General features: G+C 44.4%; 1 protein-coding gene across 3 annotated transcripts in view; it reads right to left on the reverse strand.

Annotated features, from left to right (window-relative positions):
• The window catches only part of nyap2 (neuronal tyrosine-phosphorylated phosphoinositide-3-kinase adaptor 2), a 173,119-nt gene that overhangs the window by 71,286 nt on the left and 87,989 nt on the right, over positions 1-13,844 (reverse strand). For 2 of the 3 annotated variants that reach the window (XM_033031989.1, XM_033031987.1), the window contains exons 3-4: positions 7,846-8,321; positions 6,277-6,375 (exon numbers count right to left, since the gene is read on the reverse strand). In XM_033031989.1, coding sequence (XP_032887880.1) covers positions 6,277-6,375; positions 7,846-8,321 — 575 coding nt within the window. The remainder of the gene's footprint in view (positions 1-6,276; positions 6,376-7,845; positions 8,322-13,844) is intronic. The other variant, XM_033031988.1, reaches the window with a different exon arrangement.

Here is a 13,844-nt window from a genome sequence, read left to right on the forward strand (position 1 = left end):
ACTACAGACCTTCTTGGATACCTAGGGTTGTCACAAATCGCTCTTGACTGCAACTTTCTTCCATTGGTTTTTCTCCCTGGTTGCTCGCCAACATATTCTTCATTTTGGGGCAGAAAAGGGAACAGAATAATAACAAAGAGATTGTGTGGGTAAAATGCATCCATGGCTGGACTCCATAGAGTCATGGACAACACCAAGCTTTGGGATATTAGTTAGCTAAGTGACAATCTTTTGATTTTAATTTCCAATAGTTTGCATTGAATAAAAATGACTATTATCGGGATGCAATAGCACTATGTCATGTTTTTTATTTTGTCTGAGATATCCCGACTGTAATCATTGGAACATGGATTTAGTATGCACATGGATAGCTTTGCTCAGAGGACAAGGGCTTCCTTGCTCTGGCTAAATGTATAAGATAATATATAAATTATAAACGTAATCATTAGTTTAAGTTTAGAGATTCAGCTCAGAAACAGGCCCATCAGCCCACCGGGTCCGCGCCGACCAGCGATCCCCATACACAAACATTACCCTACACAATTTACAATCTTTACTGACGCTAATTAGCCTATAAACTTGTACGTCTATGTGGGAGGAAACAAGAGGACCCGGGGGAAACCCAAGCGGTTATGGGGTGAACGTACAAACTCCGTACAGACAGCACCCGTAGTCAGGTTCGAACCTGGGTCTCTGGTGCTGAAAGGCAGCAACTACCATTGCGCCACCGTGCCACCCCACATTTTGATGACCTTTGGTCTTAAAGCAGCCATCTTTCTCAAGGATGTACTCTCCTAATGTATGTGATGGGCAATCCTGGTCTGCCCTAGTCAATGTAGCCATTGGGAGCTGTGACAGGCAATTTGATCATACATTAACGCAACTGAGTGCCATTCCCATCTCTATGTAATATCAAGACAGGTGTGACTTTGTGGATAGCCCTCAGGATCATGCACACCAAACAAGTATCCTCGCCCAGTTCAAGCGCATAGAAATATATTGTCTGCAGGCCATACAGTTTTCCATGAATGGAGGTCTAACTCATTGTCTTTCACCAACAACCGCTGCCTTGAACTTATCCTCACATTGAGCAACTACTGCTTCAACTCTACTCACGCTCTCCAGATCAAAGTGGGCACTCGCTTGCACAACCCAAGCTGTGCCTGTCTCTTTGGGGAAATGTGGAACAGACTTTGTGTATACAACACCCAGGCCTACCTCCTCAACTCTTTTTCCAGTACTTTGGCGATCAGTACTCCTTCCCGCAGTCATATAGAAAGTGAACTTGACATTACCTTTGCTACCAATGTCCATTCTGTTCTCACCTTCACTCAATCCAATCCCTTCCCTTCCCCATCTCTCTTTCTCAGGAGTTAGGCTGGCCACAAACATCCACTACATTGCCTGCAAACACTGTAACGTAAGGGTTGAAACAGGCTTTTCAGCTGAGATGGAGTTGTCTGCTAACAGCACCCCATGTCAAGCAAGCAGGCGAGATTAGACAAAGAACAAGGTCCTTTGGAAAATACTTGGGCTCACTTAGAAGAACCAGTACATCATGAGGTCTCTGATGTACATCTACAAGGACACTAGCATGAAGATAAGATATATTTTTCTTTCATAGAAACATTCGGGACCACTCGGTACCTGATGTAACAAATAGCCCTTGTTTCCAGCAACAAGAAGAACTGTGAGTTCCAAAAGCATAGTCAGCTGCTGATTGTAGATGAGGGCAGAATCGTGAGCTCATTGATTATATAAATGCGCGCCACGAGTGAGCTCACTGGACTTCACCTCAGGCTAAGATTCTGTAATGGAGCCAGCACCCACACACTTTAAGCTGCATTTGTGGTAAGAAGGAGTTCCCGACAAGCATTTGCCATTGAAGGCCTCGAATGAGACTCAGTGTGGGTGAGTTAGGAGGGAGACCCACACCGCCAAGAGCTGGGAGGACCATCCAGAGCGAGGGGGGGGGGGGGGGGGGGGTTGATGGGAAGCAGGGGGGGGGGGGGGGGGCCGAGAGCAAAACGGTACCTGGCGGGGGGGCTGCCGAAAATGATGAGGGGACTCAGCAGGGTGTGGGGGGCACCAAGAAAAAAGGGAGGGTATGCCAGTGGGTGGGTGGGGAGGGGCTGCCGAGAACGAAAAGGGGACGGCGGGAGGCCACCGAAGAGAAGAAAGCGGGGAGCTGAACAATCTGGCAGTCAACCATTTGTAATTCTTTCCACACTTTTTTCATGAACTCTTTATTGTTTTCTGTATTTTCCATTTTTATTTCAGATTTATTGAATTAAATAGTTACCTATTTCCAGTGATTTATTAATACGTATCAAAAAGCATTGTGATGTATATAAATGTCTTTTTTTTAATGTTTATTTTATTGGAAGCAATTGCACAAGAATAAAGCAATCGGCATAACAATTATACAATTTTCATACAGCTTAATTTTTAACATTTAATAAACTGATAAATGAATCGGGGAAAAAAAAGTAAAAGGGAAAGAATGAAGAAAAAGAAGAAAGATACAAAAAAAAGAGAAGGAAAGACCCCTGAACTGCCAAAGAAGTGAGAGAAAAAAAAGAGCCCCCCCCCCCCCCCATTCTATTGTTGACGAAATTCAATGGAGACCATATTCCCCGGCCCCGTCTCCATCTTTAAGAGTACCTTTAAGAGTAGAGTGTAACATGTGGTATAACTTTTGATATCTTGTTTCGTTTAGAGATACAGTGTGGAAACAGGCCCTTCAGCCCACTGAGTCCGCGCCGACCAGTGATCACCGCACACTAGCATTATCCTACAGACTAGGGACAATTTACAATTTTCACCAAAGCCAATTAACCTACAAATCTGTACGTCTTTGGCGTGTGGGAAGAAACTGGAGCACTCGGAGAAAACTCATGGCGTCAGGGGGAGAACGTACAAACTACGTACAGACAACACTCGGGGTCAAGATCGAATCAGGGTCTCTGGCGCTGTAAGGCAGTAACTCTACCGCTGCACCACCATGCCATCCCGCTAACCAGTTGTACCAGGCATTCTTCTTCTGTGTGGGATTTCTCCGGATATTCCAGTTTCATCCCACACTCCAAAGACGTACAGGTTTGTAGGTTAATTGGCTTCAGTAAAAAAAATTGTAAATTGTCCCTAGTGTATGTAGGGTAGTGTTAGTTTGCGGGGATCGCTGGTCAGCGTGGCTTCGTTGGGCTGAAGGGCCTGTTTCTGTGCTGTATCTCTAAACTAAACTAAAATTGTACCAGATAATTGTTATTAGCTGAGATCTACTGCCTTTAATAATGGATGTTTTGTTGGAAGCTTGATCTCTGCTATTTGTCTGCACAAACTGCAACGCTAAAGAGCCTGCAGACACAATAGAAAAGCTGAGCTGGATCAACACAGACCAGACACAAAGACTGAGGGCTTCATAGGCTGCGTAGAATTGCTGACACAACAAAGAAACATGCTAGCCATTGATATTATTGAATTACAAATCCATTACTGTCCAGCATTTATTAATAATAAATGTTTAATTTATAATTGCTTCCACAATTCCCAGCTGATTGCCATTGACCTGATTATTCAAAATAATAGACGTGTTAGCTAGCCAGAGGAAGCCAATCTTTTAAGGATTTGTAGCACTCCATTATCTAATTGATCTTGAGACCCAACCTACACCTTAATGTTTCTATACTAACCATATCTGTTGGTGTAAAGGCTCTTGGCTTATGTGCACCCCACCACTCTTCAGCTAAAACTATTAATAATTTTCACCAGGGTGCACATAAATTAATGCATGTGCATGGCATCTCATGGAGAGTGGATTTAGAACGTGGAGATGACATGCAGAGACAGCTATTATGCCTCTGCTCCTGAAACATGATGTACTGATTCAATTAGGGCACACACCCAGACAAACCATTTCTGGTGTGTTCATTCCATAGATAATCTCACTTACTACCCCACCTCACCACACGGAGATTGGAGACCCACTGTCACAATCATTCTAACCAGGTATCACTATTAGAATAAGGTGCTGAAAGGGAATGAATAGTCAGAATCAGCAGAGCTTCTCAGAAACAGCAAACATGCAGTCGCTCACTATCTTTCTCAAACTGCATGTGCTTAGAGTTACAGCGCGGAAACAGGCCCTTCGGCCATTCGAGTCCGTGCCCACCAGCGATCACCACGTACACTAACACTATCTTACACACTAGGGACAATCTGCATTTTTTACCAAAGCTAATTAACCCTCAAACCAGTATGTCTTTTTATTTTTTATTTTTTATTATACAAAAAATGTATTCAATTATTAAAAAACACTACAATAAAACAAGCCAGAACCCACCACCATAATACAATACAAACATATATCCATAATAAACTACTATACAACTATGTTACAATCCTTATTGAGGATACATTCAACACCCTGCGGAGCCCAGCGGTCCCGGAACTCCCTCAGGGTGCCCGTGGACAGGGCGTATTCCCTTTCTAACCCCACCCGGGCATGGACGTAACCACCTGTACGTCTTTGGAGTGTGGGACAAAACTGGAGCACCCAGTGAAAATCATGCGGTCACAGGGAGAACGTACAAACTCCGTACAGACAGCACCCATAGTTAGGATCGAACCCAGGTGTCTGACGCTGTAAGGCAGTAACTCTACCGCTACACCACTGTGCCGCCTCAACTTGAATATCCTGCAACTTAAATTTGCAAGCTCATGAGGTGTGCAACGGAAGACAGAATTCACCAGTGAGACAATGGTCTTGGGAAACTGCACGGACTTTGCAGTGGTTGTAAAGGGGAATTCATCCCATGAAAACTGTTGTTGGTTACACACTGACAATGAACATGAGATCAAATCAATAGATCAATTAGTGCAATTCAAGAAAAATCAATTAGCAAAGTCTAGGAAGCAGTTCATTTATGCATTTTATCCTTTCTTTAACTTCTCATTATTTAACATTTCGACCATTGACTGATACTGCCGAATACTGCTGAGCAAGACCTGTTAAAGTTAACAAATACAGCTGATGATTGCAATAACTTATTTCATTTTTCTCTCGGTGGAATTACAAGCAATGGAACGGCTTTAAAATTAGGTGCCTCTGTTTTCTCTGCTGTTACAGAGGAGACTGTCACTCAGCATCATAACAAAGATGGCAAAATGCAGGTGGATTCCTGTCACAATTAGAGAGAAGGCCTGAACTACTATCTACCTCATTGTAGACCCTGGGACTTTCCTTGATCGGACTTTATCTCGCACTAAACGTTATTCACATTATTCCCTTTATCGTGCGTTTGTACACTGTGGATGACTCGATTGTAATCATGCATTGTCTTTCCGCTGACACGCAACAAAAGCTTTTCACTGTACCTCGGTACACGAGTCAATAAACTAAGCCCAAAAATTGTTGGATCAAAGTCTGCCCGTGTTAATACCAGAAACAGGCACGCCACATACCCAAAACAATTCTTGGTCAAATTATGTTTAAATAAACTGGGTGGATTAGAACTCATACTTACAGTAACTGAAATAAAATAACATTTTCTTAGAATGTGGATTTTGCTGTGTGTTAGTACATGCATGGAGCCATACTGCCCATGTGGATTCCCAGAAGCGCTTTGTGAAATTGGATGATAATGCATTAAAGGCTGCATGATGACGTTTGCACGCAGAATCATGAGCTGTTCCCGTCAGAGCTCACAATGTCATTGCTCCACTGACTGCTGGAAAGTGAGTCAGAGACCAGTGAACCGTCCCCGTGGAGGTGAAATATACTCCCCTTGGGTGAGCTGGGGGAAGGGTTGCATGGTCATCTTCAATGCGGCCAAATCCCAACCAACCAACCGTGTCCCCAAAACACTGTGAAGAGCAGGCTGATCGAAGCTGGAGGCAGGAACCAAGTTAACATCAAACACAGTGGTGCAGGAGTTGTTGCCACACAGGTTCCAGGGTTCTGGGTCAGATCCTGACCTCGAGTGCTGTCTGTGCAGGAACTTTCACATTCTCCCTGTCTCAACGTGGCTTTCTTCCAGGAGCTCCAAGTTCAGGAGCTCCAAGTTCCCCCCACGTTGCAAAGACATGTTAGTCACTTAATAGATACAGCAAATTGCCCATGCAGTTAATGGGTTTGCAGGGGATGTGGGATGCATGGAGATTAAGCAGGGGAATAGGATTATCAGGAGTGTGCTGCATCCCAGCAAAGGATCAATAGACTGAAAGGCCTGTTTATGTGCCCTGAGAAGTAGAATAAATATGAAGAATAAATAATACCTCTTGGAAACGTTGAATAAAGGTAAATCAGCTTGTCAAGGTCCAGCATCTGTCCAGAGTGTTGGATCACCTTTACGTTGTAGCCAGATTGAGAAAATACTGAGAGATGGAGAGGGAAAAGGAGTGAGGACAGGCAAGCTCCGAGCTGTAAACCAATCTACAGAATAACCAGGAGGGTAACTTGTCCCACCCCACGCTGACTACTGGCCAACCAGATCACCAAGCCTGGGAACTGACTTCACAGGACCCATCAGATGAAGAGCTATTTCTATCATATATGAAGGGGAACAAACATTACAGGTGATAAGAATTTAAAAAAACTAGTAGCAGGTGCAGGCCACTCGGTCCCTCGAGTTTGTTTTATCAGTCAATCCTCTGACTTTGTCAGTTTATGAATGGATGCCTGGATTGCTGGTGGTGATTATAGAGAACATTGAATTCTCGAATTTTAGGTAACTAACTAACCTATTAACACCCCCCTCCTATTTCCTCCACAGCTCCATGTCTCCCCCTCTCCTCTCTGTGCCCACCTAAATCCACACCCAAGTCTCCCTTTCACCCTTTCCTCGATTCCCTTCCACCTATATTCCTTCCTCTGGCTTCACAATTTCCACCTCTTCTATTAGACTTTAGACTAGAGATACAGCACGGAAACAGGCCCTACAGCCCAGTCCGTGCCGACCAACAATCACCCCATACATTAGCACTATCCTACACACGAGGGACAATTTACAATTTTTCTTACCAAAGCCAATTAACCTACAAACCTGCACTTCTTTGGAGTGTGGGAGGAAACCGGAGCACCTGGAGAAACCCCACTTGGTCATAGGGATGTGTACAAACTCCGTACAGACAGCACCCGTAGTCAGGATTGAAAACTGATCTCTGGTGCTGCAACACAGCAACTCTACCGCTGCACCACTGTGCTGCCCCCTTTTTTAAGAAGTGATAGGATTTTATTTAGTTTGATGGTGTCACTGAACACAAATTCTCCTTATCTCAAACTTTTTGTCTTTTCATCTCTGGTCTTTATCCAACCATCTGCCAACCCCCCCCCCCCCCCCCCCCCCGCTCACCTATATCTAGCTACCACATGCCCTACTTTGTCCCATCCCCCACCTCTCTTCCAGGCTTTTCCCACCCACCACAAGAAGGCCCCGACCCGAAACGTCACCTATCCATGTTCTCCAGCGATGCTGCCTGACCCACTGAATTGCTCCAGCACTATGTGTCTATTTTGGTGACTATAGAGGCAGTATGTTGATTGTGAGGTGAAATCAGTCAGAGGATTTGCAAGTGTGGCTGCTACACAAATGCACATAGGCCATTCAGCCCCAGGCCTTTTCTGACATGCATTTTGATCATGACCATCTTGCACCTCAACTAGGTTTATCCACCTTTGTTTTATATCTGCTGTTATCAGTGCCTAATGAAATATTTTAAATGATGGCTCTTTTAATGTCCACAAGAACTATAATTGGAAGAGTTACAGAATTCACCCTTGCCCCTGTTACACTATTGCAGTCTCTGCAACATTTTAAAAGTCGATGGTGTTTAATGTTCACTCACCTGCATTTTTTTCCAGTTCTTTCATTGTTGTTCCCAGTGGCGCTCCCATTCCAGCTATTGCTGTGGTTCCTCCTAATCCAGGTGTCCCTCCGGTTCCAGTTGCTGTTGCGCCTGGTCCCAGTGCCCCCTCTGCTCCTGACATCCACGCTGTTTCTGGGGCCTCGTCTGCCCCCAACAACCATCCTCCTCCCCCCGATCCTGGTGTTGACGCCAGGCCCACGTTCACCGTCTCTGCCGAGAAGCTCAGCTTGGTGCTGGGGGCCCGCTTGGGCTTTGGAGGTGGCTGCTTGCGCACGCAGGCGTGACTTTCATCCTCGCTCCCCCCCACCGAATGAAGCGACTGCGACCTGACTGAAAAGCCACTGGTGCAAGGGTGCGGCAGGCGGTCTTGAGGGGCTGGCAGCGTCATGAATCCCATGCGAAAGTGCTTTCCCATGCAAGTGCCTTCGCCGCCTTTTCCCACATCTCCACCTAGCCTGGAAGAAAATCAACAAGGGCTGATTACAAGCTTGAAGAAGCATTTGCATTTCATGAATTGTTACCGATTTGTAATTAAAAACAGTTTAATTACTCCCTTCAATATCACAGTAACAATATTACACCATTAGTGCATAAGATCTAGGAGCGTAATTAGGCCTATTCGGCCCATCAAGTCTACTCCACCATTCAATCGTGGTTGATCTATCTTTCCCTCTCAACCCAATTCTCCTGCTTTCTCCCCATAACCCCTGACACCCGTACTAATCAGGCTGAACATACAACATGGAACAGTACAGCACAGGAACAGTCACTTCAGCCCACAATGTCTCTGCTGAACATGATGCTAAAACCAAGTCTAATCTGCCTGTACATATTCCATATCTCTCCATTCCTTGCATATCTATATGTCTATCCAGATGTCTCTTAAATGCTACTATCATATCTGCCTCAACCACCACCCTGGGCACCGCGATCCAGGCACTCACTGCCCTCTGTGTAAAAGACCTGCTTTGCCCATCTCTTTTAAACATTACCCCTTTCACCTTAAAGCTATGTCCTCTAATATTTGTTCTGGCTCCTATCATTACCTCACATAGTTTTATATGGTTTTACCAGGTCTCCTCGCAGTGTCCGGCATTCCGGAGAGAACCATCCAAGCCTGTCCAATCCCTCCCTGTTGCTAATACACCCTAATCCAAGCAATATTCTGGTAGACCCCTCCTGCACCCTTTCCAAAGAAATCACATCCTTCCTGTAATGGGTGACCAGAATTGCACGCAATACCTCAAATGGGGTAGTGTCCACATCAGAGCGTGAAGAAGGGTCCCGATCCGAAACATCGCCTATACATTCCCTCTGTAATACTTAGGAAGGAACTGCAGATGCTTGTTTAAACCATAGACTTAAAAAGCTGGAGGAACTCAACGGGTCGGACAGCATCTCTGGAGAAAAGGAATAGGTGATGGTTTGAATCTAGACACTTCTTCAGGTTTGAAGCTGGGTCTCGACCCGAAACATCAACTATTCCCTTTCTCCAGAGATGCTGTCTGGCCTGTTGAGTTACTCCAGCTTTTTGTGTCTGCCCTCCATAATGCTGTCTCACCCGCTGAGTTACTCCAGGGCTTTCCGTCTTTGCTCAAGATTCCAGCATCTGCAGTTCTTTGTCTTTCCACTGGACAATATTGGTGATGCTTCTTCTCCTTAGATGCTGCCAGTCTGTTGAACATTGCCTCGATGTTTTGTGTTATGTCAGATTTCCAGCATCTGCAGCAACTTGCTATTTTTTTGAATGAGAGATGACCTCACGTAAATTTCATGGAGTATGAGTTATTTTGCCAGTGCAGAGTCTAGAAATGGAGGTTATATTCTCAGGACAGGCCATTTAGAGTCATAGTCAAAGACTCATGCAGCATGAAAACAGGCCTTTCAGCCCAATCATCCATGCTGACCACAATACCCTATCTAAGCTCGTCCCATTTGCCAGCATTTGGCCTGGGTTCCAATAAATCTTTCCTATCCATGTACCTATCCAAGTGTCCCAGCATCTTTTACATGCTTTAAAATACGTGTCTCAACTACTTCCTCTGGCAGTTCAAGTTCTTATTAAATTGTGCCACTCTCACCTTACACCTATGGTGTCTGGTTCTTGGTGTACCTATCCTGGGTTAAAGACTCTCAGCATTCACCCTACCACTTATGAATTTATGCAGCTCAGTAACATTGTGTAATTTTGTGTAAACAGGTTTGAATGTACAGTATGCACAGCCTCCGAGAATGTCGGATGGAGTTTTGTAAGGATCATGTATTGTATATATTTATTTCTTGAATAAAGTATATTTTGAAAACATTTTTTTTAAATACCTCATCCTCATGCGCTCCTAGCCTGCCCAACCCTTGCCCAACCCTTCCCTAATGCTCAAGCTCTCAAGACCTGGCAACATCCTTGTAAATCATCTCTGCACTCTTTCCAGCCTAATGACATCCTCCTTATAGGAGGCTGACAAACATTGAAAACAACACTCTAAATGCAGCCCTACCAACATTTTGTACAACAATAACATGAAGTCCCAACTTTTATGTTCAATGCGCTGCCTGCCTGAGGGTAGAAGTCGAGGCGTCATGTTACAGTTGTACAAGATATTGGTGAGGCAGCATTTGGAGTATTCCTCAGCGGGTGAGTCTACAATTAGGGATTATTTTCTCAGGCCATTTAATCCTCAAATGAGGAGAAACTGCTTCAATTCGTAGGTTGTGGACCTTTAGACTGTTCAGTCCTTGAGGACTGTGGCTTTTCAGCCGTTGATACACAAGGCTGAGATTGGTACATTTCTGAACCCTAAGTTCACGGGATGTGGGGACTGGGTGAGGACACAGGCAGGACACACCATCAGCTGAATAGCCACGTGGCAACTTTCCGCCATGTTTTGTTTTAATTCTTAGGATATAAAGAACATTATTGCTCTTTTCAAACTAATGTTTCTCAACATATAGTGATACTGTCAATGCAGCAAGAATGACAAAGGGTCCAAAACATTGGAGCTTTCAATTAAGACTGAGGACAGTTTATCTGTTGTATTTAACTCACTCTGTCATCTACAAAGACCGTTTGGATCTTACTGCCTATTTTCATTTTCTCTGCCAGCAAGACAGATAAAGGAACTTGAAGATGTCCCTTCCATATCTTGAGGGCTTGAGCTATAGGGAAAGTTTGGGCAGGCCAGGAGTTTATTCCTGGGAATGCATGTGGATTAGGTAATGTTACAGAGATGTATACAATCATAAGGGGGATAGATAGGGTGAATGCAATAAGTGTTTTAGTTTTTTTTAAAGCTTTTTTTAGTTTTAGAGATACAGCGCGGAAACAGGCCCTTCGGCCCACCGAGTCTGTGCTGACCTGCGATCCTCGCACATTAACACTACCCTACACACACTAGAGACAATTTACACTTCTAACAAGCCAATTAACCTACACACCTGTTCGCCTTTGGAGTGTGGGAGGAAACCAAAGATCTTGGAGAAAACCCACGCGGTTACGGGGAGAACGTACAAACTCTATACAGACATCACCTGTAGTTGGGATCAAACCCGGGTCTCTGGCGCTGCAAGCGCTGTAAGGCAGCAACTCTACCGCTGCACCACCATGACACCCGTGCTGATTCTTGTACCCAGTGTCAGTGGAAACCTGGCAGCTTCTATCAAAGGCATTGCATTCTCCCCGGTTGAATTTGCTGGCTCCAATATAAGTTTGAAGGAATGCGGTTTGCCACCTTTCAGATGAGACATTTAACTGAGGTCTCTTTAGGTGGACAAGGAATTACTTATGGCACCATTTAGAAGAAGACCAGGTGAGTCATTCCGTTTGAAACAAAAAACGAAAATACTGGAAGCACTCTGCAGACCAGGCCACTTGCGGGAAGAGAAATTGAGTAAAAATTCAGGAAGGAGACCCTTCACCAGAACTGGAGTTATTCTCTCTGTCACAGGCTCTTCTTATCACTCAACCAATACCACAAAAGTAGATTGGTGCGGGCCATGGGGGTTTGCAATGCAGATAGTGGCATTTAAGAGGCTTTTAGATAGGCACATGGAAGTGCAGGGAATAGAGGGATATGGATCATGTTAAGTTCGATGAGATCAGTTTAACTTGGCATCGTGTTTAGCACAAACATTGTGGGCTGAAGGGCCTGTTTCTGCGCTGTACTGTTTCATGTCCAGGACAAGGGGTCACAGTTTAAGGATAAGGGGGAAGTCTTTTAGGACGAGAACATTGGTACATTGGTAACAGATGAGAAAAACATTTTTCACACAGAGAGTGGTGAATCTCTGGAATTCTGTGCCACAGAAGGTAGTTGAGGCCAGTTCATTGGCTATATTTAAGAGGGAGTTAGATGCAGCCCTTGTGGCTAAAGGGATCGGGGGTATGGAGAGAAGGCAGGTACAGGATACTGAGTTGGATGATCAGCCATGATCATATTGAATGGTGGTGCAGGCTCGAAGGGCCGAATGGCCTACTCCTGCACCTATTTTCTATGTTTCTATCTATGTTTCTATGTTCTATGTAATGAACTGGATTTTGGTATTCATAATGTGGACTCTTCCACATGGGAGGTACCAAAAGCAGGTTTGTTTTGTGGAACACCCGCTCTGAGTCCACAGTTAATTCTCCATTACTACCCCTATCTGACCTATCTGTCTGGGTCATCTGAGTTGTAACAATGAGGCTCAATGCAGGGTCTCATATCTGGGCATTTTGCAACCTGCAGGATTCTGCATTGAATTGTTCAGCTTCAGATAATGGCCAGGGTCTCTACTTATCCCTCAACCAATACCACAAATGCAGATTGTTGGGGTTCATAAGTTCATATGTTCTAGGAGCAGAACTAAGCCATTTGGGCCATTGTCTATTCCACCATTCAATCATGGTTGATCTATCTTTCTCTGTCAACTCCATTCTCCCACCTCCTCACATAACCCCTCATGCCCATGCTAACCAAGAATCTGTCAATCTCTGCCTTTAAAATATCCATTGGCTTGGCCTCCACAGCCTTCTGTGGCAATGAATTCCACAGATTCACCACCCTCTGACTAAAGAAACTCCTCCTCATCTCTTTTCTAAAGGTTCTTCCTTTTCTTCTGAGGCTATGACCTCTAGTCCAAAACACTCCCACCATGGAACCATTCTCTCCACATCCACTCTATCCAGGCCTTTCACTATTTGGTTTCAACGCAGTCACCCCTCATCCTTCAAAAATCCAGTGAGTACAGGCCCAGTGCCATCAAACGCTCATCATATGTTAACCCAATAATTCCTGGGATCATTCTCCAAGTTGGGGTCCGTTGGGGGTTGCTCTGCTCGGAGATTCCTGCGATCCACAGGTGATTTCACATCAATGTTTGCAGCAAATGAGGTGCCCTCAGAAAGGTCATGTATGGTGCCACTTGATCAGGTGTCCATGTTCTCTACATAGGTGACGATTAGCAGCCAGAGAGCAAGGACAGAAACTCAGCCCCCATGTCTTCTTTTACTAACTCTGTTGAAAGTAATTTCTATCGTTATGTCATCAAGACAGAATGTAACAGCAATAAATTATGTTTGTGAGAGTGTGCAAAGTAAACCAGCCACAGGAGACTGATAAATTACCTAACATGTGGTGCCGTTTATCTGTTTGGTAGTGCGTGTTATTGCTCTGCACTCTGCATGTGACTGCAATTCATCACCTAATTATAGTCAGTTTTCCAAATAGCCTATGTCAAAACATGTCCAGTATGTTTAATATGTTTAAAAATGTTAAATATGTTCCATGTTTCAATATTGGATATTTAAAGGTTTCTATACCCTAAACCTGAATGCTCCATTCAAGAAAAAGCCGGAAATTACATTCCTTGCTCTCACATGGCACACAATGTCAAACCATTAAAAAAAGTGTATTCTTTCCCTAACATCTTGTAGTCAGTGGGAAGATATGGATAATGTTGCAGTAGTTGATTCTATAGGCATATGATGTATGCCTATAGAATAT

Source organism: Amblyraja radiata, chromosome 13 (assembly GCF_010909765.2).
Source record: "Amblyraja radiata isolate CabotCenter1 chromosome 13, sAmbRad1.1.pri, whole genome shotgun sequence".
NCBI lineage: Eukaryota > Metazoa > Chordata > Chondrichthyes > Rajiformes > Rajidae > Amblyraja > Amblyraja radiata.